We start from the raw sequence: 27,686 nt of genomic DNA, 5'->3' as shown, positions 1-27,686 counted from the left end.
CGTCCCTTCCTGCTCCCGGGATCCCGTGCATCATGTGAACGCACAGGGACGATCCCATGGTGATCCCCGGATATCGCCGCATCTAGCCATTTCCTGACAGCACAATTGTAAAGAAGGTTTTTTCAAAAGTAAGTCCCAGTCTATCGAGTCAATTCCATTCAGTCTAGTGAGACTTCTAGGTCTTCTTCTTCTTCTAAGCACAATCCCACCCATGTCTACTCCGAAGCAAGTTCTGAGTAGGAAGTAACAGATCTTTTTTCCAGGGAAATGGCAGAGAGTAACAGCAGAAAAGCTCCATCACAGGGGGGTTAACACGTTCCTACTTTCTTTTCTCAGCTGGTGTTTTCCTTCCTCTTTTCAAAAGTGGAAGTACAGAAGGAGCAGGAGACCCATTGAGGGAGGAAGCAGCAGCCAGGCACCTCTCCACCGTGCCTGGGTCCAGCTCTAGCTGAGAGCCCCCTCCCTCCTGCTGTCAACTGTAACTGCTGAACTTTGCAACTAAGATTGTAGTGCCTGAATTTGCTTTCCTTTTCCCCCTCCCCCTCCTCCTCCTCCCTCCCAATCCCCTTTCCTTTTGTGTCATGTCTTTTAGATTGTAAGCCTGTGGGCAGGGACTGTCAAGAAATACTTTTGTAAGCAGCCGTGAGAGCCTTTTTTGGCTGAATGGCGGCATAAAAATCCATAAATAAATAAATAAATAAATATTGAGTCTGGTGTTCTAATGGCGCTGCTTCTCCTGTACGCAGCAGGAGAGTGCAGCAATTCCGAGTTTAAAAAAAACCATCGGACTTAATGAGGGATTGTTTGTCGCCAGGCCAGAAGGGGCGGAAGGCGCGCGGGAGGCAGACGAAGGACCTGAGCAAACTCGTCGGATGGAGCTTTAAGCGTGCATTGGATTATAACGTTGCATCACAGCCTTATTTATGCCTGTCTTCTCAGAAGTGAGTCCCATTGAATTTCATGGGACTTACTCTAAGGTAACTGCGTAGGGCAGCAACCTTAAATCAAATGTGGGCCACGAGAGATTTCCGTGCCATTTATTGCTCATATTTTGAAATCTCTAAACCGCGCAACCGTCAGTTTAAAACCGCCATTCGTGGAACAGTTCTATAACCGTCTTCCGTCCGTCTGCAGCGTTCATCTTTACGCATTTTGCGTAAGTATCTCCACACAACAACTAACGCCTGGTAACGAGGGGCAAGCGGCGCGTCCTACTTTTCCACCAACGAGGTGGCGCCCTCATAACTAGAGCACGCCCTCTCAGCCCCCCAAACTACATTTCCCAGGGTGCCTTTGGCCGAGTATACCCCTCCTTCCTCCGAGTGCGTCTCCCCGGCGTGGCTGACGCGTGCGCCTCCTCCGACCGGGACGGTCCCCCATTGGCTTGTGGAGCCTCTTGCGATGATGACGCTCTAGGGCAAAGGGGAGGCGAAGAGGGAACTGGAGGAGGAGGAGTGAAGGCGGCCACCACGGCGGAAAGAAGGTGGAGGGGGCGGGATTCCCGGAGGCGCCGGCGGCACCGTGGGGACTCCCTCCCTCCCTCCGACCCCCCTCAGCGTCGGACACAGCTGGACGCCGGAGTGAGGAAGTCTCTGGTAAGGAGCAGCGGGGAGCTCCGGGCTGGGGTTGGCATTTGGCCCCCTGAGGAGCGGGTGGTGGGCCCTTGGCCGGCTGCCCTGACGTGACCTAGGCCTCTGTGCCTGACGGAGGTCCGCTTGCCTCAGAGTCTCTCTAGGCCACGAGGGTGTTCGCGTACGCGCTTCTCGGTGCCTTGACCTCGATCTCCTCCTCTTGGGCTCTTGCTGCTGACCTTGGGCAAGTCACTTATCTTCTCCAGGGGTAGTGATAAGTGCCTTTAAAACACGCGCACCCCAAGAGTATTTTTTTTAAAAAATGTTCTAACCGTCACTTTCAGTAACTAATACACCTGTATCACCTTAACTCTTCGAGTGTATTGAATTACCTTGATATAATAAACAAAAGAAGTAGGTAATGCCCTCCTTTGAATGAGTGTTTTTGTGCTTTAAAAACATAAAGCAGGAACAACCATGTCTTTATGGCACGTTTGAAAGACTTGACATGTTTACTTAGTATATATAATGCATATATAACTTAATATATTGCAGTTTCTAAGCGATTTACACTAAAATACATATATACGATACAATATAAAGAGAATACATTGTTACGGCATACATTTTTGTGGGCTCTAGTCTATCCCAATGGAAGTTAAAACAAAACAAACTTTAAAGCAAATAATTCTTCCTCCCTCCACCTCTAAAGTAACCAAGGCTACAATCCAAAACACATTTTCTCAGGAGTAATCTCCATTGGGCAGTGTGGCTTACATCTGAGTAAACATACTCACAAATGAGATGGAATAATGTATACATGAAATCCTGCAGGTGTTATTTTCCCCACTCATCAAGAAAGCCTTAATTGTGAATCATCTCCTTTGCCAAAGGGTGACAGCAGTTGGCAAAAAGCGCTAGTTATATTTGTGAAGTACTTCATAGTTATTAGCTTGTGGCTGCAATCTGTTTGTGTGCTTACTTGGGAGTAAGACCCATTAAATTCACTGTGACTTCTGTGTAAACATAGGGTTGTTATCAATTTTTGAGTTAAAACAGTTCTCGGGGTATGTCTTGCAAGGAATGTCCATCGCCCAGATACTTTTGTATACTTCATGTAACAGTGATAAAGTGAAGCAGCAGCAATACTGGATGGCTTGGGTAATAAATTGAAATTGTGTGAGAAAATGCTGATGTGACTAGAGAGCTGTTTTAGTGGATTAAGTGTTCAGAATTGGTTTAAAATTGAGCTCAGTTATGGATTCTTTGACTAGCTTTGGGCATGACTTAGTATCAACAATCTGGTATCTACTCATACGTCTGTCAGTAGCACAACTTATATACATGGGCACGATTTATAAATTTCAACTGCTCAGATATATTCCTAAATATGAAATACTACTTTGCCCAGAAACTAACACGTGTAGTGAGCCTAAGTGTCCCTTTTGTAAAGTTGGCATTATATTCTAAGTGTATAAACATTTTGGAGGAATAAATTTAACTCCATTGAACTTAATATGAGTAAGCATGTGTATCATAAACAATAAATTATCCCACCCAATTATAGGTAAGATTGCATATTTCATGATATTACTCAATTTAGGATGTAACAGTAGAAAGGCAGTGCTAGTGGGACACTTTTAAGGGATGAAGGCTTCAGTCCATTGTATACTTGTACAGTGGAACTTTGCATGTATAGGATTGCACTGTAGGTGGCTTATTAAAACATAAGATTTTAATGAGATTTGATGGGTTAATTTGGACAATACACAGGTGTAATAATTGTATTTAATTATACTGTGCCTTTCGTCCAAGGAGTTCAATTCAGTATATCCTCTTGCCAAACATTTGCCTGTAGTATAAGTTAAGTAATTCTCTCTAAGGCATAATTCTCATTGAGGTGACCCACATGGCTCTACCATGTCACATTGCAGAAGAGGGTTATCTTGATTGAATGTTCCTCTATTTAAAAATCAAAAACACCCTCCCCCCCCCAAAAGTAAATATTTACAGAGAGGTTATAGTCTAACCTTCTCTCTGAGATACTACCTTTTTATGCATTAGGATTTTTTGTTTGCAGGAGTATTCAAACATGAGAGTTTGCACCTGCAATGTGAAGTCTTTCTTTCTTTGTTGCATTTATATCCTGCTTTTCCTCTGAAGCGATTAAGGCAGTGTACATGATCCTTCTTCTCTCTATTTTATGCTCACAATAACCCTGTGAGGTAGGTTAGCCTGAGAGTCAGTGACTCTCCCAGAGTCACCCAGTGAGATTCATAGAAGAGTGGAGAGTAGAACCCGCATCACCCCAGTCCTAGTCCAACACTTTAACCACTATACCACACTGGCTCAGACCAGGCACAGGTTTACAAACTTAGTAAGAAGTAGGCAAAAAGCAGCCCTCCAGATGTGTTGGAATACAACTCATAGCATGTTCGAAGTTCTATTTCAACACATCTGAAGGGTACCAGGTTGGGGAACACTGGTGTAAAGTATTGTTAGGACAGAACAGACAGTTACTGGGGAGGTATAAACTCCTGCCAAGGTGCGCTCTGGTTGCATTTTCTTTCTCTTTCCTTCTGCTCCAGATCTCATAAGGAATGGCATATGTTCTGAGTTGTGTCAATAATTAATGCTGGAGACAGATGTGTGTGTTTCTCTACAGTAGGTTCTTCCCTTTAAATGTATGCGTCTTGGTGGTGCCTGTAACCAATCCCAAGATAAGAGTGAATGTTTCATCTGAATTAATCTGAACAAACAAAATTAATATAGTTATATATTTTATTAAAATATTTTATACTGTTCTTCTAAAGCCAAAAGCTGTGTATACCCAATTCCCCCAAACAAAATAAAACTATACTTAAAACCTCTATACAATCATACTTGAAAGAGTGGTCTCTTAAATACTTGACAAAACAAAAGTTATTACAACTCTTGTGAAATAATTTCTTCAACTATGTCTATGCAGTGGATTGCAGCATAGGTCTGGTGGCTTTTTCCACTGCATACATTTGGTGCAACTTGAATTTCCAGTATCTGTCGCTGATATTTGTGTGGATTGGGTCTTAGGTGCACAAGAGATGCCCAAAATATGGGTTGGTTCAGAATGTCTCACATGTTTTGAAGATCTCTGGTAAAAACTGGGCTAATGGAATCTAAGCCTTGTGCTTCAGTTTTGACATTTAACTGTATCAATACAACACTCTAATACCTAAAGATTGATATAAGTATGCAGTTTGTATACTAACACACTTACTGAAATGTAATTTCTACTTATTTCAATATAACTTCTTCCTGTTTATGTGAGATTCTCCCAAAGCTGGCATCCAATCATATGTGGCTCTATTACCAAGAAATAAACATAAGGAAGTTGCATAAATTATTATTAAATTAAATTAAAATAAATATTATTATTATTATAAAGGGTGGTATTGGATGTTACACAAAGTAATGGCAGGAAGTATGAATGATCCACGTCTTTCCCCTCTTCTCACAGTAGTTTAATAGCACTGATCATTTTCTTCTTTCTCTCCTGACTACCATGCCAAGTTGGTGACCAGGTAACTAGAATTTTTCAGCCCATATTATAATTTTAGTGTTTCTGTATTAGACATCTAATACAGAAGTGCAATGGATTTGTTTTTGTAGGTTTACTCCTGTTGAGTAAAAGCTAGTTGCTGTTGGCCATGACTTCTGGGATGTGCTGGCCATAATTGTAAAAGAAGGTGGTAGAGTAAGTTTGGAAGAAGTTCGAAAAGTATGAGAAGCTATTTGTCATAATGGTATCTTTACATATTTAAATTGCAAAACCCTAAATGTGTTAAAAGTGGTTTCAAGCCTGTGTGATTTTGTTGTCAGAGAATCCTGCTTTCTCCACTGCTGATAGGGTGAGTCAGTCTTAAAACTGAAAGAGATGAAGGATTTCATTATGCATCTTTTGATTAGCATTATGGTTTTAATGACAAAATTGTTGAGTCAAATGACCTACATTCTGTTGACTTGAAGGGGGGGGGGGGAAGTAAGATTGCTAAGGATTCCTGTGGTTTTGTTTCACAGTCATAGGGCTATATAAAGTGTTAATTCGTGAACCCTTTGTTTCCTTAGTGGCCTTGTTTGGCAAGTACTTGAGTATGTGCAGCCAGGAAAAGAGACTGCTGTGGCATGTATATAGAACAGCTTACCAGTAGTACTGAAGTCTAATTGGGGCAAAGTTTAGAAGGAACATTTGTTGAGTCTACTTCTAAAAAGTTTGCTTTCCATTGTACACTTGTGTTGCGTTCATTTTTAAATAGGCATTTCCATTTGCAAATGCTTTCTATAAAAATGTACGGGCAATCTTGTAGCTTTGGGAGAAAATTCTCACCCATTTTTTAAAAAGGCCGTATTGGCCCACTGTTATGTCCCACTAAGTAACCACTACTTAGCCATGTTAAAAGTTTATGGCTTTCTGAGCTGTTCAGTCTAGATTTTAGTTCCTTCTTTCCACTGTGAGATGTCTTTCGTTTCTGAAGGTGGCCAGTCTGCCTAATGTCCATCTCTTTATTTTTCTTAGATAAAGTTGAAATTAAAGACCTCAAAGTTCTTGTTTTATTTGAATTTGAAACTTATTTTGGCTTGGCCATCCCAAAGGCTTAGGGTCAAGTAACAAATCAGTTAAAGCAATAAGAACCCAATTACAGTGACTGACAGTGCAGTCTTGTGCCTGTCCATTTAGAAAAGTCCCATTAAGGTCAATTAGGACTTATTCCCAAGGAGGCTGAAATCCTTGATGCACTTAAACTAACTCCATCCCTCCCCCTTTCTGGCCATTGTCAATGTAGATAACCACTGTCTACTTTATATAGTTCTGAATTGGGCAACTATGACACCTAGCTCTATTGCTCTTTGTCATCTAACATCAAGGAAGCAGTCAAAACCTTGAATATTGCCTGGCTTCAATAATTAGCTGGATGAAGGTGAGCAATTTAAGGCTTCACAGGTATGAGACGAAGGTGTTGGTCAGTAAAAAGCCTGACTCAAGGATTGGGATTCAGCTTGTTCTGGAATGGGTTCTGCTTCCCCTGAAGGGTCAGGTCTGTGCCTTGGAAATACTCCTTGAAACAACATTGTATCTAGATCTTCAGGTGGCGGTGGTGGAAAGGAATATGTTGGCACAATTATGTTTGGCGTGGAAGTGGCAACCCTTCCTCAGTTGGTCTGACTTGGCAACAGTTACTCATGCCTTAGTTACATCATGCTTAGACTACAATGTTCTCTACGTGGGGCTACCCATGAAGAGAATCTGGAAGTTTCAATTGGTGTAAATTGTGGCAGCTTGGCTGCTGACTAGTGCACAGTATTGGGACCACATTATATCTGGTCTTGAAAGATCTGCTCTACTTGCCAATTGCTTTCTGGGTGTTGACCAATAACCATAAAAGCCCTAAGAGGTATGTGACCTGGCTATCTACGGGACTTCCTGTCTCATTGTGAATCTGTCCAGTTATTAAGGTCAGCAGGAGAAGCCATTTTGAAGGTATCACTACCCATAGAGGCCTATTTATGGGGCAAGTGTGAACGGATTTTCTTTGTGTGGCTTCCACACTCGAATGTGCTCTCTTATGAACTATGATTGGCCTCCATTCTCTTAGTTTTAAAAAAGGTGTGAAGACACATCCTTTAAATTTAGCCTTTTAAATTATGCAGCTAATGTTTAATGTCTGTTTCTAATGCTCCTGGTTTTACTGTTTAAATTGTACACCAGCCTTTTAGCAAATAAGGTGTATCTAATTCAACTACTTAGACCAGTGATGGCCAACTTTTACATTATTTGGAAACACTTGTAGATGATTTTTTTCAACCCTTAAATTTTCTCACGGGAGATCTGGCTAAAGCGGGGAATCATATAGAAATAAGGCTTCACAGGTATGAAACATATGAGCTTTGATGGTTGAAGTTCACAAATTGAGGATGCTGAAGAATACATGTGGTTCCTGAAAGGTATTCTCAAGAAGCAAGTTGGTAATAATCCTTTGCCTTCCTGGAACACAAATGAAACAAAAGAAATAGACTTACAGTTCAGCCCTCTGCATGGTTACTTGTAAGCCCCATTGTGTTCAGTGGGGCTTCTTTCTATTTATTTATTTATTTCATTTCTATACCGCCCAATAGCCGGAGCTCTCTGGCGGTTCACAAAAATTAAAACCATTCAAAGTATAAAACAACAGTATAAAACCATAGGTGGGACTTCATCAGCTTGCTTCAGGGACCTAGTCTCTAATTGGTCATCCTTGACAAACATTTCTAACGGCATATAGCAGTCATTCAGTGAGGAATAATAACCATAAATTTCAAAAATAATGCATATTTTTAAATTATTATTTAAAAATAATGCATTTTAACGGGGCCATTAAGTGTGCAAGAAATATTTCTTTTCTCCTTCCTCAGTCTCCAATGCTGAACACTAGCACGGAATTATATTATTATACTCGCTTGAAAACACACACACATACACACACACAGAGGTGTAGTTCAGTACTATAAGTGATCCATGCTGCAGAGCATTCCCTGTTGGGCTAGGACTGGAGAGACACAAGCTCAAAACCCCACTCCCCCACAAAGCTTGCTCAGTGACTCTTGGTTAGTCACACTTGTATCCTAGCCTACCTGATATGGATGTGGTAGGAATAAAATGTGAAGGAATGAACCATGTATGCAGTCTTCAGCTCACTGGCTTTCTAGTTCTAAATTGTTGAGTACATGTTAAATTTTGAAAAACAACATTCTCTAATTTCAAAAAGAAGAAAAACACTGGCTACAGCTTAAGAATGTATACTCATGACATGCTTCTTTTCATATTTGAAAATGTTTCCTGGCTTTAACTGGCCTTACATATTAAAATATACTTCATAAGTAGCTGGGCATCATTAGCTTACCTAGTCATGTGATAAAAAGATATGCAAACAAATACAGGTTTTACATCTCATCTCACTTAAACTATCCTGTTGGGCAAGTTCTACCTGTGTTCTTGGAGCAGAGTGAGCAAAACAGGATTTCTACAATGTTCACTTATATGACTGTTGTACATGTGCTTAGTTTTATAAGCTTATGCTTTAGGATAGTGTCACCTTTGGACTGACTAAACCCACATGTATTACATGTTTTGTAAGTGTCACTTTTAATGACTGTATAATGAATTATTTAGTAAGCATTGTAATAAAGCAAATAATTATTGGATTACACAAGTTTGACTTGGAGGTGTAGCTCTGTTTGAGGACTTTGATATTTAACAGGCGTGTTACAAATGGGTATTGTACAATATGTTGCAGGGAAAAGTCAGCTTGGCAGCCAAAAAGTCTTGATGAAGGTAGGCGGAGTTTTGGCTTGCATCTGGTGAAAAATTGAGTAATAATCTTGCCTACATAGTGAATGCCAAGCTCAGTTTTTCCTGAAGTGGGTTAAAGTCTGACATGTCGCTGGTGTTCCACTTTTCAAGGTAGTCACGGTAAGAACACCTGAAAATTCTACTTACTAGGATGTGTCTAGCAAATAATAGATGAACTCTTCTTTATCATGTCCTCTTTTGTCTTGTTTCACTGGAATTTAGTATTTAGTCTGATTTAATTTCTTAAACTACAGCCCTTGGTATCCTTACCATGAAGTCAGTTTTGTCGAACTTACTTCCTAGTTGATGTGGATAGGTTTGGATTGTTAGAACAATTTTACCTAACAAATAATTAAAACCACAGGATAGGTTTTAAAACCTGTTCACTTTACATACTTTGATGATGAAGTAATGGTTTTGTATTGCCATTTAGGATTTGACTAGAATCATAGAATCATAGAATAGCAGAGTTAGAAGGGGCCTACAAGGCCATCGAGTCCAACCCCCTGCTCAATGCAGGAATCCACCCTAAAGCATCCCTGACAGATGGTTGTCCAGCTGCATTGTCCAACTACATTGGTCTTTTGAATTATGAGGCTGCTGGGGTGGTATTTTTCCCTTCTCTCCACCATGAACTTTTATTCTGCACTCTTTGAACCATGCTGCTATTTGATATCCTTGCAAAGGAATCCTTTTATGGGGTATGTAGATAACATTTTGTTTGTATGTCCTTCAAGGCCACTCCTGCTATTTAAATGTTCACTAGGGAGTAAATGTGATCCTGTAGTGCTCTAATCTAGGTCAACTATCCTTATTTTTCTTTATTAGCAGCCTGAAATGCTCCCTACATCGTATAGTCAAAAACATCCTATTCTGAGATAGGCTATGCACTGTCCTAGCCCTGGTTCACACATAGTGGCAAATCTTGGATTAAATCATTTGTATGGAATACATGCTGTGTGCAAACCTTTTCCACTTTTTGTAAATGACCTGTGAACACCCCGATTGTAGGTTATGAGTGTGTCATCTGAACCCAGACACCCTGGATTGTAACACACAGTAAACTTACACTTAGGTTAGTGGTAAAAAGCTACTTCAGTTCTAATATTCTATGTTCACGGATAGATTTTTCAAACTGATCCCAGGAGTGCCTCCTTGTGAATTTTTTGTAGCGTTTGTAACATGGGATTTGTGAATTGGGTCCTCAGTGGTAGTTTGGCCCTGTTTACAGATGCATCGGAGGAAGCTTGGAGGATGGCAACAAGGGAGAGGGCCTTTTTGGTGGTGGCCCCCCTGACTGTGGAATGATCTCCCCGATGAGGCTCGCCTGGTGCCAACACTGTTATCTTTCAGGCGCCAGGTCAAGACTTTTCTCTTCTCCCAGGCATTTAACAGCATTTAACAACGCTAAGTTTGTTTTTTAACGGACCCCAGAACTGTTGTTTTTAAATGGATACTGTTGTTTTTATACTGCTGATTTTATGTTTCTGATGGTTTTTAAATTTTGTATATTTTTTAATGTTTACTGTTTTTAACTTTTGTAAACCGCCCAGAGAGCTTTGGCTATGGGGCGGTATATAAATGTAATGAATAAATAATAAATAAATTTCTTATATATGAATGAGACTGATTTTAATGAGGGAAGTGCTCACTTACTCAAGTCATGTGAATTACATCTGATACATCAGCAAAAATTCAGTGTCTGCTTTGAAACTCTGAGTGAATACAAGCTTTAACTATTAATTCTGGCACTCTGCTTGTCATATGTGAATGGTCAGAGTCTCACAACTGCCAACAGTGTGAGTATAAACATCTTGTTATATATCTGTGAGGAGTTTCTGGGGCTCATCGCCTCCTACAGTGCTCCTGCTAACCTGGACTGGGCATTTGGGGCGGGGGGGGGGCGGTTCATGGCTGGTGACAGCCCGATCTGATTAGGTGGATGACCATCGCATGTCTGAGGGCCGGTCTGGCTGCCTAAGACACAGCTGCTCAAGACAGAAGACCAAGATAAGAGGAAGGAACAGAGAAGGGGATGAAAAGAGCAAGAGAAATTAGAGGAGGAAGGAGGACAGATGGAAAGAGGATGGGAAGAAGATCAAGGGAGGAATGGAAATATAGAGAAAAGGAGGAGTGAAGAGGAAAGACAAGCCAGAGGGGAGGGATGCAACAAGGGAAAGAGATGCAGAAAGGGAGATAATTCCTGCATTCCCCACAGACTTGCACAGACTTGCACCTCCACTTGTGGGAACAAGGGGAAGAGATTTTTTTCTTGTCCTGCACAGGCTGATCCTGACTGGGCTTTTATCATAGTAGCTAGCACTGAGCAAACAACACAAACTAATGAGCCAAGCCCACTGTTGGACAGTGCAGACCTTAATCAAGGCTAGAGATACTAGCAACCAGACAGAGATTGGCTTCTCGAGAAGAAGCATCAAGGTGAACTCCAGGAGAAGGAACTAATTGCATATGGACTGACCCAGGGAGAGTCCCAGGGAGAGGAAAGGCCAGTCAGCTTCAGCGGTTAATGTTGAAGAGGTTCTATTCCTTAAACTCTGCAGGGTACTGAAGGGAAATACCTTTGCTGTGAACCTGACCTGTTGAATGTTTAAAAGCCAGTAACTTGTCAGAGTTTAATAAAACAGTTGTATTGATTACCAAAGTATTGATCACTGAATCCATGGGTTAGGCATATATTCTTCCCTAGTGACCAGGGCACAATATCTTTAAGCCATTTTGACAGACTAGCAAGACCAGTATGCTGCTTGAGGATCATAGATGATTGTCATTAGGGCTGTGCTCTGTTCGGGATCCCCGGATCTGGAGTGGATCAGGCTGATCTGGACCCCCTAAATTCAGATCTGAATTGTGTCGAGGGAGGTTCGGATTGATCTGGAGCTCCGGACACCATTTTGGATCAAACCGTGGTTTTTCCCCCCCATTGACATGCATTGGAAATGCCTATAATTTTTTTTCAAGATACACACATGTAACTGGGCACTATGATTAGCACTTCAAAGGCAACACAGTGCAAAGGGAACACTGTGTTTCCTTTGAAGTGCTGTTGTCATGAGATGCACTTTCATTACCCCTTCCAATACACATTTTATTTCTGAAGGATATTGTGGTTGAGGTTTAACTTTAAAAAATTGCTAAAAATCAGGGGATAATCCCATTTCTTTCAAAATGGCCATGCCTAAGGTCCTATGTGGAAGCTATCATGGTGTCCAGTTACATGTGTGTATCTTGAAAAATGACGGAGATCAATGCAGTTTTGTAAATAGGAGGAAGCTTTAAAAATTCCCTAAAAATCAGGGGATGATTCAATTTGCTTCAAAATTGGCATGACTAAGGATCTATTTCAAAGCTATCGGTGCCCAGTTACATGTGTGTATCTTGAAAAATAAAAAAGTTCTAGGCATTTTTCTTTTCCAATGGTAGTCTATGGGGGGAAATCCAGACCTCCGGATCTCGTTTCAGATCCAGATTGGTTTGGAAGAGGTCCAGATCTGTTCAGATCGGTTTGGACCTGATCCGGAAGGTCTGGATCAGGATCCAGAGCGGATTGGGGGTGGGTGGGTGGGTGGGTCCCTGCACAGCCCTAATTGTTATGCCTTACTACCCACAAAATGCCCAGGTAATGTGACATTAGAAATGATGGTTGACAACAGTTTTTCTCCTGTTTTTATTGTTTATGTGATTAGTTTTTGGGATTCCTTGAGCCAAGCTGTAATCTTTAAATTAAAGCCAATATATTTCCATGTGAAGACATTCTAGTTGCTTTTTCGAATGACCATGTATACACAATTAACAACTCCCACGTAACTCATGGTCTGTTGGATTTTTAACCTTCAGTCTCTGGATTTGCATTACATAACAAGCTGTGACCGGGTGTTGAATATGCAAATCCTGCCTGGCACTTGCCACAGCCCATTGTGGCTTAAATAAGCCATGGCGAACTGTATTGATTACGCGAACCAGTGCATTGTCTTTAGCAACATATAACAGTACCACTCTCTCTTCTTCTTTTAGACAACCTTGCATTCTTAAGGGTTCACTTTTCTCTGGTTTGTGGGACATTTCAGGCCCTGATCTCAAGGTGGCCATATTCTTCAACAGTTTAAATATGCCTGTGACCACAGTGCTATTCTTACTTAACCTTGACAACGCCTTCACTTTTAAACTCGTCACATAATCCATATCTGGAATTTTTTCATTTAGAAAACATGCAACAGTAATTGATTTCAATACATCTTTACATTCGTTTTGCTCTTGATGTAACATATTTCATGCTTACATTACAGTTATTACAATGTGAATTGCAGAATGTTATGCTTGACCTAATAGGAGGTGATGGCTCTAAATATTTTTGTATAGCTAAACAGAGTGGTAATACTGAACTTCAATCTCAATCTTTAATTGTTTGCCCAACTGAATTATAAGGCTTCTGTCTCTGTAAATCTCCAAATTTATTGATCATGCAGTTAAATAAGGACAAATGGGTAACATCCATTCAAAACAGTATTTCTATATCTAGATGTCTGCACATAACTGTTGACATACTGAAGCAGGAGTTTGGATAGGAGAGGAAGCAAAGGCTGTAAGATTTAGAGAGTTGAAACAACAAGCAAGATGTGTGATGAAGGCTAGATGTATTGTTAACTAAAGATTCTTTGTGTTTTCATTTTTAATAATTTGGAGAGCATAGCTGGTGTCTTCCTTGAAATGCTTGTAACGGAAAGGTAGGAGGTATATATTCTGACACACACAACAAACATAGAAATGTTTCTTGCGCAACTGCAAAGTTTGTGTATATAAAACTAGAGAGCTAGAAATTGTTGAGGAATATTGCTAGACCATGACTGATCATTTTCCCATAGTGTCATTTTATTCACAGCAATTACTGCTATATTTATGCTGGTTAAAGGGCATTTATTTTACTTTGCTCAGTGATGCTTACCTTGATATGGAAAGTGGGTATGGGGCTAAAGTTCAAATAGCATTACTTCTTAGCTGTTCAAGGATGTGCTAGTTAAAATGAGTATTTCATGACTCACTCTGAACTGGTGGACATGTTCTCCATTAACCTTTGCAAGCTTCTGCATTTGCCTTAGTAATTCAGTCCTCTTCTCTACAACCTTTTTAGCTATCTGAGAAATAGATTATATAAATCATGTATCTTTGGTTGTTGTGTGACTTTGGTGTGGTGCACTGTTTTTATGTAGCTTGTCCCGGGCAATGGTGAATTTGCAAGCCCTGTGAGAGCTCTTTCATTTCCCCACTTTACAGGGCTTCTTAAGTGAACAACTGGGTTCCTCCTATCCTTTAGTATTATTTCCTTTGCTTCCACCCCTGGGTCCTTATCAAATGTGGGCTGATTAGGCTATCTGCAGTCTCATCTTGTCAATGGCCTTGTATGTTATCTATTCCACTTTGCCATTCCCATTGACAGCTGCAACGTACAAGGACATTGACCAGGCAAGGCGACACATACCCCTCAGGTGAAAGTGCACTCTTGTGTACTTGTGTGAAGGAACAGTTTTTGTTCTAAAGGTGACAAATGACAAGGGCTAGTGATTGGAGCCACGAGGGGGCTGGGACAATGAGAGAAGCAGTAATGGGAGCTGCAAAAAGAGGGGGATGTAGATCTCTCTTGAAAGGACTTGTTGTTGACTCAGGGAACTGTGGGTGCTCTACTTCCATTCCACAAGTGGGGATAATTTTGTTTAGTAGCCTACTTATTATTGTCAATGGCTGTCAAAACAGCATATATGCAGTCTCATATTGTCAGTTTCCTTGTATGTTTTATACTGTACTTTGTTCCCTTTGACAGGTGAAACATACAAGCACATAAGGCAAGGCTATATAGATTTGACAGCTGCAAAGGCTAATAAAAACAAAATTACAAAGACATTTGCATGAATTCCTAGGGCTGAAAACTTAAGGCCCCATTTGTACAAAACTCCAGGGCCATTTTTAAAAAAAGGGGGGGAGAGACAAAAATAGGATTGCATGGGGAATGGGATGGGATGGACAGACAAGAGTGTTTCTTCCACGCAAGGGTTATCGGGTGGAGAACCAAGGGGGAAGGAGGGGGAGAACAACCCATGTGAGCTAATTGTCTGTTGTGTCCGCTGTGTTTTTTTCCTGAAGATAACCTATAGTGTGTATCTAATTTGGAGGGTGGGTTGTCATGTGGTGTGAACTCACCAAATAGCTTTTTAGCTTTCAAAAGAAACTTCAAACACTGTTAGCTGGTTTACTGTCCATATTGCCATAGCATTTAAAGAGGGGAGTCATGTTGCATGTGATTTCTCTGTGCTGTAGAAAACTGTGGAATTATAATCCCCAACTTGCTTTATATTGTGTCTAAATGCTTCATTGTCTGCCTGGAGAACCTGCTGTTGAAAAGCTTTGCTACTGTTCGCATGAACAGTTTACAGGTAACAAAAAGCAGCTGTTGGGGACAAGGATTCCCTCTGCTGGTGTCTCGGTGTTGCTGATTTCTTTTTGTTAGCAAAGTGTTTAATTTCCTCCTTTCCTGCTGATAAAACAGAAATGTACACACACCATCATTGTTAAACTATATTGACAGTGACCTCCAAAGGATTGTTAAATGTATGTGGTTCTTTCCACAAAGCAGAAAGACCTGGGAGTCCTTGCTTTTAGTATGTTGGGTGTGTGAAGAACATTATTCCCTGGCACTAAAGATTTCCAGAGGGGTCTGGTCAACAAACACTTTATTTGCTGAAGCAAGGCTGTTGGGTTTTAAAAAACAGTTAACTGTATTGGCATTAGCACACATTTCCCAAGGCTTGACTTCTGCTTTCAGAGCATGATGTTATTTTCCTTTGTCCTCTGGTTACAGAAGCTTCCTGCTGTTAGAACACTTTAAAATGTAACATAGAATGAAAGCAGAAATACTTTTGGGGGGGGAAAGTGTTGGCCCTCAGTTTAGACTACTGTGACAATAAAAAAACCAACAACCTCAACCCATCCAGAGCGCTCTTGCCTTCACACAACACAACTGATCAATTGTCCAGAGTTCCATCCATAGGACATGTGCATGTTTGTGTATATAACCAGCCAACAATTAAAATATTGAAATATACAGATAGGATCCCTTTAGCTTTCATAGGAAGTTTCAGAATTTGCTGCCATTCCATTTAAGTCCTTATATAAATATGCTTAGGATTCTAATTTTGGCTTTAAGGGTATGTGGACAGCCTGAGTGTTTTCCCCCTTGCTACAGAGATACAAAATGCAGTGTTTCCTGCTATGGAACAGTGAATGGTTTGACAATTGTGAGAATAGGAAATTTTAATCGTTAGTGCTTGTATAAAGACTTTCATGATATGGGGGAGGGATTAAATGTCTTGTCTAGTTTTAAAATCTGCTTGTGTACTTTCAAATTTCATTGAGAGATAACACAAAATAGGATATTGGCTACAAAATTTGCCAGCTGCTACTGTGTCAGCACTCAAATTTATGGGAAGTCTCTTGGGATTGATGGGCCCATTTTCTATCCACTCTTGAGTTAGCAACTCAAGGGCTGGGTTTGGCTCTATGGCCTCCAGTTGCTGACCCTTGAGATAATCATAACAGTTCTGCTTCACAGAAAACATTTCATAGCTTAGCTTTGTCTGCTACTCAGTTTAATACATCTTGAAAACAACAATGTACATGTGTTTCTCTACAGCAAAGAATCTAAATATGAATCAGGCAATAAGGGCAGTGCTGAATCCGTGAGGAAAGGCTTCTGTATTCAAGCTTTTAAAATGTGCTAGCCCTTGTGGTAATTGTTTGGAATGCAGTGGACCAAGCTAAATTTTGGTGTAGGATGTCACAATTGCATCATAAGATAAATATGAAGTCCTCCCTTAAGAGCTTTAGGGCACTGGTGAATATTCCTTTCCTGGGCAAAGTCTTTGAGTGGCTGGTTTGCCAATCAGTTTCAGATGCTCCTGGAAAAGTGTGTTTTTCTGGATCATTTTCAATTGGGGTTCAGGTCAAGTTTTGGCATGGAAACAGCTTTGATTGCCCTCTGTGATGACCTATGCCAGGAGAGAGATGGGGAGTGCAACCCTGTTGAATCTTCTTGATCTCTCAGCAGCTTTCAGCACCATTAACCATGGTATCATTCTGGGGTTAATGGGGCTGGGAGTGCATTGCAGTGGTTTTGCTCCTACTTGGATGGCTGGGTCCAGAAGCTGGTGCTTGGGGAATATAATCTTGGTCCTGTGGATTCTCCAGCATGGGATTCCACAGGACTTGGTTTGTTCCCCCTTGCTATTTAACATCTGCATGATACTATTGAGTGATGTCATCTAGAGTTTTGGAGTACATTGCCATCAGTATGTATGCTGACTCTGAGGCTGGGTTCGGACGACACGCTGATCAATGGTTGTTTCCCATTCTATTCCTATTACCCCCACCCTCCAGTTGATTAGCGTGTTGTCTGAACTCAGCCTATTTCTCCTTTTGATCCTAATCAGGTGAGGTTGTGGATGTCTTAAATCAGTGCCTGGTTGTAAAATAGACTGGGATGAGGGCTAATACACTGAAGTTTAATTCAGATAATACTGAGATGCTGTTAGTGGGTGGTTCTTTTGACCAGGTGGAGGGTATTCACTCTGTCCTGAATGAGATTGCGCTCTCCCTGAAGGAGCAGGCTCATATCTTGGGTTTTTTCCTGGAGTCCTTATTGTCACTTGAGGCTCAGGTGGCCTTAGTGGCACAGAGTGCCTTCTACCACTTATGGCCCTATCTATACAGGGATAATTTAGCTGTGTGTGCTGTGCTGATCATCTGAGCCAACCCAGTATCTTAAAGACAGATATTTGTTGGAAAAGTTTACACAATTATCTGCTGGCATGTTTATCAATGTCAACTTGGTTTGCTTTTTCAGAATTAGTCAACCTGTCACCACCTCTTATTGGAGAAAATAAGAGCCTTTCTCTGGAAGACCCCTGGTCTCATGAATGAATCAACGGATCTCGGGAATGCCAGCATTCTGGAGCCAGTGCTACGGCTCAGGAAGGGACACGTGCCCAAGCCTGCTGGGCAGGAAAACCATGAGAGTGACCAATCCAGTGAGCAGGGCCCCCTCTTAGTGGAGTCACCGACAACTTCTGAAAAGGAAAAGGTAAAAAATAGTTACCATGAAATGTAGCCAGTGAATTGCGTCAAACCTTGGTTGATGCGTTGGGCCCATGGGCACAGTTGGAATTCTGAGAAAGTGCTGTAGGTGCACCAGAGAGTGGCTGCCATTGGGTTATGTGGCACCACTAGAAATAAATAATAAAAAACATTCTCAATGTAACAAGGAGAGGAGGTTTTCAGGGCTCCAAAGTACCCTGCCCACTGGGTGCTAGATGGCAATAAAGGGCAAAGCTGAACACCAGCACCTGTTCCTTGAAAATTTATGGAGTTGTGCAAGTGGAAAAGGGGAAATGATTATATCTATGCTGTTTGCAAAGCCTTCTCAAGCTTATATGTTGCACAAGCTGGAGAGCAGAGGCTGTGGCAAGCCCTGTAATACAGGATTATAGCATGCCAGTTGTGTGATCCAAAGAATCTTGCTGCAGGGGTTTCTCCTTTCACCCCTGCAAACTTCATGGCCACTGACATGGTTGTAAATGGAACATCAAAGGTGTTGAAGCAGCAAAATTCAGGGGCTGGGTGAAGATTTTGAGATGCCAACGCTCATTGAAGGAAATGACAGGAGTGAATTGGGTATCTTGCATTAGCACAATGGGGTTTTGTTCTCTGTGAGGCTCAGCGGGGAGGTTGGTGTATTTGAGATGGAATCTAGGAGGCTCAAAGTTATGTCTTGGTGGGTGACACATCACTTGCAAGTGATATGTTGGGCAACGCAGGTAGTGACAATAAGAAGCTTATAAAATGTTTCTGGCTTTCTAACCAGTATAGGAAATAACTCAACTCCCATGCCCCCTGTCACTAATGATATTTTAAAACTTAGCTACTTGATCCAGAAGAGCAGGTTAGTGATAACTTGGAGATCACTCCTCTAAGTCTTGGACAGCGTATGGGCCCCTGATTCCCCCACGTCTGGCCTTATATGTTGGCAAAAATAAATATTGCATGGATATGGAATTTCATAAACTTTGCAAAAGCAAAAAGATAACATGCTACTGTTTCTGCTTCTGCCAAGCATCTAATGCCAGTGCCTTGAGTTAGCATTCATTAAAACCTTGTTCTTCTAGGAAAAATAAATAAATCACTTTTTGGCAAATGCGCTATTTTAAAAACTTCCTCTCCTTGGAAAAGTGTAAGAGGGTAAGTGTTCTCTGGCTAGCTTCAGCTTTGTAGCTTGTGCACAGAGTACATAAAACTTGCTAATGTCTGCTGCCTAAAATGAACACTACTAGCGTGATTGCAGTGCAGGCTGAGATGGCTGCTCTAAACAGAATTTGATCAGCCAAAACAATCCTGTCAGTATTTAGGCTGCTTACTTGCAAGATGTGGTGGCGTAAACGGAGTGGATGTGCCCATTCTTTCCAACAAATTGTACAGCTACAGAAAGAAATAAGTGGATTAAAGTACAGGAAATAAACACTGAATATAGCAAGCAAATTTTCAAGGAGGAAGGATGCTTCAGGGCATCAGCTACATTTCATAGAAATCCTTAACGTGAAATGCTATAAGTTTTGTGTCATTGCCACACTTGTTGTCGTTGCTCTTTTTTTAAACATAGTGATGAAAAGCTCTTTTATCAGAACCTTTCCATTAGCTTGTATAGTTGAGATTTTTTTCCATTAATATGCAGGCACCTTACAGAATGCTGTGAAAATGGAAATGACAGTTATCCACATTGGTGTCATGAAGTGCTATGATATGTATTTGCATTTGGCATAGCTTGCATGTTCAGTGTCCTTTTTAAGGGGAAATTATTTGGTAAGCCTTTATTTTGGAGTCTGTAGTACTCAGTATAATTGCTTAAGCTCTGTTCTGAAAGCAGTAAGACTTCTACGTATAAGACTGAAGGAAAAGGTAACTCTCTATTCGGGGGGTGGGAGAAACACATCCATATATTGTACAGAGAATGGCAGAATTATCTCTTTCACAAGGGATAATAAGAGTTGTAATGCTTGTAAGAAGAAAACACAAGAACTAGGCATAAGATGCCAGGTATAAATTGGACTATTCTTGTCAGGAACGCCAATAGTAGCTGAATCACTCCTTGTAGAAATGTTTACTTTCACCTTTTTTAAAAAAAACTTGTGTCCTCTAGTGAATATTCAAGTTTTCATCAGCCATTGCTATTTCTTTCTACCCTGTGCCGGACTGTCTGGCCTCCTTCATGGCATTTATCTCTCTCTGCCCTTTGCTATTTGAATGGTTAGAGTGTCTTTGTTCCCCCTGCTGTTCCTCAGTCACTGATATCTCCTAAAGAAATGCCTCTTACTGCGACTTTGTCAAACTGACACAATCAAATGCATGTGACTTTTATCACCTGATGAATGGGGTTTTTATGTACAGCCCTGAAAACCTGCACTTGACTCTCTGCTTCCCCCCCCCCCCCCCCAAACTATAATCCTCCAGTGACAGAGAAGGAACAAAAGACTGTTTTCTTCACATTTTTTTCCAGCTATTATTGCCCTGTGTTATTGATTGATGGTGGGTTTTGTCTAAAGTTCCTGCATCTGTGGTGCTCTGCACATTTGCAGTGTGTGGCCTAAAAGCGTGTCTGTGAAATTTTGGATCTCTTGCTCTGAAGCATTTGGTACTGTGCATAGAATAATGGAGCACAGCACTTGACTCTTCTTCATGGCAAAGGCCCAGCTGGAACATTTGTCAAGCAATCCAATCCTCAGTGACTCCTGAATTCAGCTGTTTGACCTTTTGGGAAGAGCCTGTCAGTGAGCTTGCTTTAAAGTGAAAAATTGTGCTTGTGAATTAAGTGCATAATAAAAATAGGAGGAAAAAGAGCTGAAACCAAAAATGCATACTGACTACCAAGTACTAATGAGCACATTATTCAGAGTTCATCTCTAAGGAAGGGCATGGACTATTTTACTTGTTTTAGAGTAGTGGTAAAGAAAATACAGCTCTACTTGCTGCATGTTAAGATGTAAGGGGTCTGTGCTTAGAAGCATCTCACTTTTGCATCTTAGCTTTTTGTACTTGTGTAACTGTCATGACCATATAGTTATCTTCATTCTCTGCTTCCACCCCCCAATCTCTACATAGCAATGCCTGCCACATTTGGGTTATAATTAAGAGAGCTTCTCCTTTTCCAAATCCCCATCTTGCATTATTTTAAAATAATACACTGTTCTGGACAGGCATACACTTTTTTTTCCTGTTTCTGCTGCCCCTCTGTTTTCCATTTTATTTGCTAACTGATAAGGACCTGCTTCTGCCTCCAATTGTCAAATATATTCTTTAGGATTCTTCTCTGAATGTTAAGATGGTTTTTAAAAGCCAGCACCTGAACAGTAACGGTGTAGACACAGTGTATGGTTATGTCAGTATCAGCCTCTTGAAGAAAGGAAGGTAGTTGACATTGCCAAGTCAGAGGTGGGAAACTTGTAGCCCTACAGATATTGGATGCAATTCCCATCATCCCTAACATTGGCTGTGCTGACTAGGGCTGATGAGAGTTGCAGTCCCAACAACATCTGGAGGGCAGTGACTTGCCCTGCCTTAAATAAAGAGACCTCTACCTGGTGAGGCAGGCTGCTGCTTTGGATACTCTTTGCCATCATGCTTACTGTCCTTGTTGTGCACTCCCATAAACCTTTTCACTTTATTTATAAAGCTGTGCTGTCTATTCCTACTTGTTGTGTAGCTTGGTCAAACTCTATCATTTCTGATTGCTGTACAAGGTTCCTGAGGCTGTCCTGCAAAGCCTGATCTCTGCCCATCAGCTGATTTTAAAAATAAACCCGCACTTGCTGAGATGCATGCGTGGCTCTTGGAGAATGACAAGAAAGGCTTTTGTTTGTTCACTCCTGCAGTGTTCAAAAAAGAAGGTCCCACTTCACTGAGCAATTCTTTTCTGAGATCACATTTCCCTTATCTGCCTATATGCAGGAGGAAGATGAACTAGCAAAGGTATTTCAATAACTACTGGGTGTTTGAACTGATGTTTCTCTTCTCTTTTTCTCTTCTCCTTCTCCCCCAACTTTTTCCCTTTGCACATGGAGCGTAGCTTTAGTTAGCAAGTCAAATGTCAGGCAGCCTGTCGCTCTCATGCACAGCTGCTTTTGGAATTAGCATATGGACAAAAGAAGTGGGGGAAGATCTTTTGAGAGCCTTCTGGGGCAGGTGCAGCTCCTCGGTCCGCCCAGTGTCAGAATGTCCAAATCATTCTCCGCATAAGATGCACACCCAGCCGGCTCTGGCACTGCTATTGAACTCCAGCAAGCAGAACGGCAGTGGTCAGTTATGTGTCTGGCTGAAAGCATAGAAGGGGGAAAATTGTAATAAAAGAACTTGAATTTGGCTTCTTAAAGCCCAAATGTGAAAGTTCATGTAGCTGGTGGTGTAACTTAAGAAAAGGAACTAAACCTCTGAAATTTGTAATAGTCTGCCCTTCTAAATTCTGTTACTTTGGAAACAAATTCTAGTGGTGTAACTTAAGAAAAGGAACTAAACCCCTGAAATTTGTAATAGTCTGCCCTTCTAAATTCTGTTACTTTGGAAACAAATTCTAGTGGTGTAGCTGAGTTCGTCTGTTACAACAAACACAAGTCCACAAAAGCTAATGTTACAATAAATCTATTAGCCTTTAAGGTGCCATAAGACTTTGTATTTGACATATTTTGAAGAGTAGATCCATTGTCAGCACCTTGCAGACCAGTGCTGCTTCCTTTTTCCTTTACCAATATGACTTCTGTTCAGTGGTATTTATATCTTACTGTTTAACAGGGAATCAAGCAGCATAAAAATCTAATTTAATGAGGTCAGGTAAAATGCAATATATATTAAATATAAAGATTCTATGACATCATGCTGCCCCTTGCTCCTGCCTTTGTCCTTCACTCTGCTGCTGTTCCTTTTTCTATCACAGCGATATGTTCATCCCATCAAGCCTCCTCTTCCCCACAGGTCCCTCATAGCCACATGATTTTGGTGCTTCTTTGTTCCTGGCTAACACTTTCACCCCATCTTTCTCTACCTTATGTGAGCCACCCAGAAAGCTTCGGCTATGGGGCGGTATACAAATGCAATAAATAATAATAATATTCCTTCCTTAAGCCTTGTTTTCTCACTTCTTTCCATTTTTCTTGGATTCTGAACCTTCAGGAGAAGGGCAGTATCTGTTCTCTATAGTGATGTTGGTGCTTGGTCCCATGGTGGCTGTTGTCATGGTCAGTTGTGTGTCTACTAATGGGACTACAATGCCCAAGTACACATCCCCAGGCTTTTATCATGTGAGGCAAAACAATCTTGATTGGTATGATAAATGTCCACTTTTGGACTGCCATTTCCCCCACACTTCATCTTTATGAACTATAAGCAATTGCAAGCACCAAGCCCTCTCTTCTTGTCAGTCCTGCAGCACAATAAAACTTATAAAGTTGATGTCTTTTTGAAACCTGTAAAACCTAACAAACCAGCAAGTGAAGTTTGGTGTATAGATTATTGTAACCTTGAACACTAACTCGGAAGGCAAAAAGTCTGCGCTTTATTGTGTGTGTTTGACTTCAGAATAGCAATTAACTGCATCCAGATGGCATGCTTGCAGAGGGTCATGTTGCCCACGTCACCTCTATTGTGATGAGGCTGCAGCGTCTCTGGAGCAAGAGCATGCCCATGTAGTCATTTGGCAGCCATTCAAAATATCCGTGTGATCAATTAGCTGAACAGCTTCCTCCCAGAGTTGCATTGCTGCAAGATAATGCCATCACTGTTGTAGCTTTGGAATGTTTCACTTCTCTTCTCCCACCTCTCTAAAAGTAAGCTACACTTCATTCCAATAATGTTTCTGGAAATTGCAATATTTGGCCAAGAGAACAAGCCATATATGAAATATCTGTCCATTGCTTTATGGCTCATCTAACCAAGTTGCCTCTCTAGTTTTACCTTGTGTTGCCTGTTGTGGATGAAAAGATGGAGCAGCATGTCAGATGTTGCCATGAAGACAAAGTTAGGTTTCTGAATTATAAATGTCCCTAGAATAGTAGGTCTCCAAATATGATCGCCTTTAATTAAAACTTGCATCTTGGTCAGGTTTTATTACTTAAATGTTTTGAGCTCCTTTATAGCCATAGCCATTTAAAAAAACACTACTAGAAGGATTAGTACAGTCTAATTCCATAGCTGAAGCCAGTAGAGCAGAGGTAAATCCTCCAAAATGGAGGTTGTGGAGTGGGTGTTCCTAAACTGACAAAAGGAATATGCTTACTGCTGAACTTGCAACATAGAGGTGCTTATTTAACATTGCTTAAAAATGCTGCTAGGTTCTTGGTAGATAAATTCACTGCAGTCTGCAACTTGTTAAAGGCTTTCCCATGCAAGATCGCTTGGGTTAGTTAACCTTTAACAAATGTTGACAGCTGGATCCAAGTGTGCAGGGTCAAAGAAACATCTTAATCTTATACACTGTAGATTACTGTAGCCGCTATATTGGCAGGTTTAATGTATATGGGGTCATGTTTCCATATACTGTAGAAATCCACTTACCATCAGCTGGGAAACATGCTTTTGTTCCATAGTGAGATAAAATATTATATATAATGAGACTTGAAACTTGTGATTTACTTAAAGTGCACAAGAGCTCAATTCATTTGTTCCCCCTCATGTGAACAGGGAGTGCTGGGATGCACCTGTTGGCCCCATCTCCTCAGTACGCTCCTAAAGGCCCGTCCCTGCAGCCTGTTATTCAATGGATTTTCACAGTGAGGAGCCTACCCTATGCATGGATTTCCAACCCTGCCTGATCAGTACAGTAAGCTTGCTGTTGCAGAATTTCAGCCCAAACACATGAAGGACTGCAGGGACAGGCCATTGGGAACACAGTGGAGGAGGCAGGGCCAATGAGCACATCTCCTCCACCCCCCTTGCACGCAGGAGAACAAATAGGGCTACAGAGTCTACTTTCTCAGAAAATGCTTGCAGGGTTTAACCATTCTGAAATAGACATATATTAAAATTAAAATTGCAGCCTTGGACAGCCTTCCTTTGTGCATTGGAGGAAATGGAAAGGGTATGGGAAATTGTAGGCAGGGCACTCCACCGTCTTGCAGACTTAAACCAACAAGCTTCTTAAATTGAGTAGATTGCTATAGTCAAACCATTACAGATGGCTTTTATAGAAAATCCGGATTGTAATTTTAGGACCCATAATGGTCTCAGGTTATTGTTTATGTATTTGCTACTAAACTCTGATACAGTAAATTGTATATTTTTTCCTCTGTAATAAGTATGTTTATTAAGTTCTTTATAGAGTTCCATGTGCGTTCTGTTGGGTCATTCGTGATTTTCTGGGGATGTCTTAAGGGATTATACTGGTTATGTGGAGATGAGTGGAATTCTGCATTCTAACGTGACTAACGTAATGGTGTCATGGCCCTATTAAAAGTACAGGTGGTACTGTTGCTGCTTTGGTGTGAGGCTTTGAATAATACAGAACCTGTAAGCTGAGTTAGTGACCTGTTCCAGTGTCCAATTTAAAAAACTGCTTGCATCACTTACACAGCTTCTGCGTTCATTCTAGCAGGAGACAAGAATGCAAAGGGAAGGAACTGTCCCTTCTCATTTATTTTTGAATGTGTTATTTTCACCCAGATCTTTAGTAAAACCAAAAGAAATATATTGACAGATGGGAAGATTGCCAGACTGATGTGAAGGCGCGAAGTCCTTAAAAATTGAAGCAATCTCTGTTTTTTTTAATCTAGGAACTTGCTTTAGTATGGTAATAACGTATCCTGCTAAGACCGCATGTGTTTGCTCTCAATTACCTGACATAATTTTTTATTGTAGCTCAAGGATGGTCAGCTTTGGAGGGTTTTTGAGGCCAATTCCCACCCAGCTAGTTTTCAGCAGCAATTTGGTGGTGAGCAAAAAGCCACGTTTCCCATTTAAAACAAAGCATGTGGAGGGGTATCAGCAGCTTGTTTTAATGCAAGATTGCACACCCAAAAACCCTGGGGGAATACAATTACGCATTAAAACAAAGTGCACACTCCATGCAGACCTTGTTTTAAAAGAAGTGGCTTTTTTCTCACTGCTGCTGTTTACCAGCAAAACTGGGCATCACGGTGGCAATTTGTGGTCACCAAAAAGGGACAGGGAGCACATGTCGCCTGTGGGCCACATATTGCCCTCTTGTGTTGTAGCCAATAACTGGATTCTCATAAGCACAAAAGGCATGAACAATTCTTTTGAGTTAATTAGTTGTTTGTTGCTGGATTTCATGTAAGCGCAGCAAATAGCAGAATCCATTCATGCTATGTTATCAGCCTCGTATTTTACCTTTTAAATAACTTTCAGGATTTTGTTTTCCTTTCCAAAAGATGTTGGTCCCAGATGGTGGGAGGGAGCTGTATCATAATATTCTCCTGCCTGCAACCCATTGCAAAGGGAGGGCTGTTACCTCCAGTGTATTTCTCCTAAACTATATCTGACAGAGCAGACATTTTTGGAGTATGAAGCCAGAGAACCTGCCCGTTGTGGACATGTGTGGGTGTTTATCTGCCTTCACATCTCACACGTACATTCTGTGTCCAGCCCCTGTTTTAAAGCATCTTTTTACTCACCCTTCTGCACTAATTTTCTCTTTCAGAGTTCTGACAATGATGGGGGCAATGGTTCAGCTCCGGAAGATGAAGGGTTTATGGGGATGCTGCCTCTCCTCCAAGCCCACCATGCCATGGAGAGGATGGAAGAGTTTGTATGTAAGGTAAGAGGCTGCAAAGCAAAGGGCCATCATGCACTAGTGACCTTCACACAGCTGGTGGGTTCTGTGGCTAGCAGTGCATGCACTTCTGGCAACAAAGAGCCAAGTCACAGTGGGTGGCCATCAAGGAATTCTGTCGTCTTGGGATGTGTGTGTTTGTGTGGGTGTTGGGATCCCATAATTGGATGAGTTAGAAAGTTTAGCACGATGAGGATTACATGTTGAAATGTGGGATTAAACATGATGGTACAACTGTTGAGTCTCTTTTTGGAAACATCTGTGGAAGTCCAAGCAGAATAATGCTCTCTGCTTCTAGTGTTTCTGGGTCAAAGAGCTTTAATTTACAAGGTCACCTTTTTTTCCACACTCTCTCTTTCAGGCCTTGCAGATCTTTGTTTTCAGATTACCATTTGTCTCCCTTGCGTAGCAGCCTCATTGTGTCCATCACCCAAGTGAAAAAAAGCAAGTTCTATTGAAATGCCACCCTGGGCAATTCCATTGTGGGCTGTGTAAATATTACCGGTCTTGACTTTCCATTTCTAATTTAAAGGGAAATGGTTTATACTGGTGTCTGACCACTGGGGCTAACAAGAATTAGAACTGAAAGTAGTCCTTCTAGCCTTGTTTTGCTGTTATTCATCCATCATTCGATGGAGAACTCTTGAAACCCAGGATATCCAACAAAATTTCTACTATTTCCATAAACCCCAATTTAGAAAAGTTGCCATTTAAGCATTTTTTTATTTTCATCCCTGAAGTTTAACAAAAGCATATATATAATGTGGTTTTTGGTAGTTCCTGTTTGGGGACGACGCAAGCCATCTGTAAGGGTGTAAGATCCGGTTATCCTTGCTGTCATAGTTAAGTATAGTGTGTACACTAG

The 27,686-nt window shown here is 41.1% G+C and overlaps 1 protein-coding gene across 2 annotated transcripts in view; it reads left to right on the top strand.

Moving 5' to 3' along the window:
- The first annotated feature begins 1,438 nt into the window (after window positions 1-1,438).
- ADIPOR2 (adiponectin receptor 2) overlaps window positions 1,439-27,686 on the top strand; it is a 38,180-nt gene continuing 11,932 nt past the window's right edge. The window contains exons 1-3 of one of the 2 annotated variants that reach the window (XM_063134899.1): window positions 1,439-1,595; window positions 17,843-18,079; window positions 26,690-26,806. In XM_063134899.1, the coding sequence (XP_062990969.1) occupies window positions 17,912-18,079; window positions 26,690-26,806 (285 nt within the window). In that variant the 5' untranslated portion in view covers window positions 1,439-1,595; window positions 17,843-17,911. Of the gene's footprint in view, window positions 1,596-8,960; window positions 9,055-17,842; window positions 18,080-26,689; window positions 26,807-27,686 lie in introns of those variants that run through there. The other variant, XM_063134900.1, reaches the window with a different exon arrangement.

The sequence above is a fragment of the Elgaria multicarinata genome, chromosome 9 (genome assembly GCF_023053635.1).
Source record: "Elgaria multicarinata webbii isolate HBS135686 ecotype San Diego chromosome 9, rElgMul1.1.pri, whole genome shotgun sequence".
NCBI lineage: Eukaryota > Metazoa > Chordata > Lepidosauria > Squamata > Anguidae > Elgaria > Elgaria multicarinata.
The sequence above is the reverse complement of the archived record's forward strand: the minus strand, read 5'-3'. Positions and strand labels throughout refer to the sequence as shown.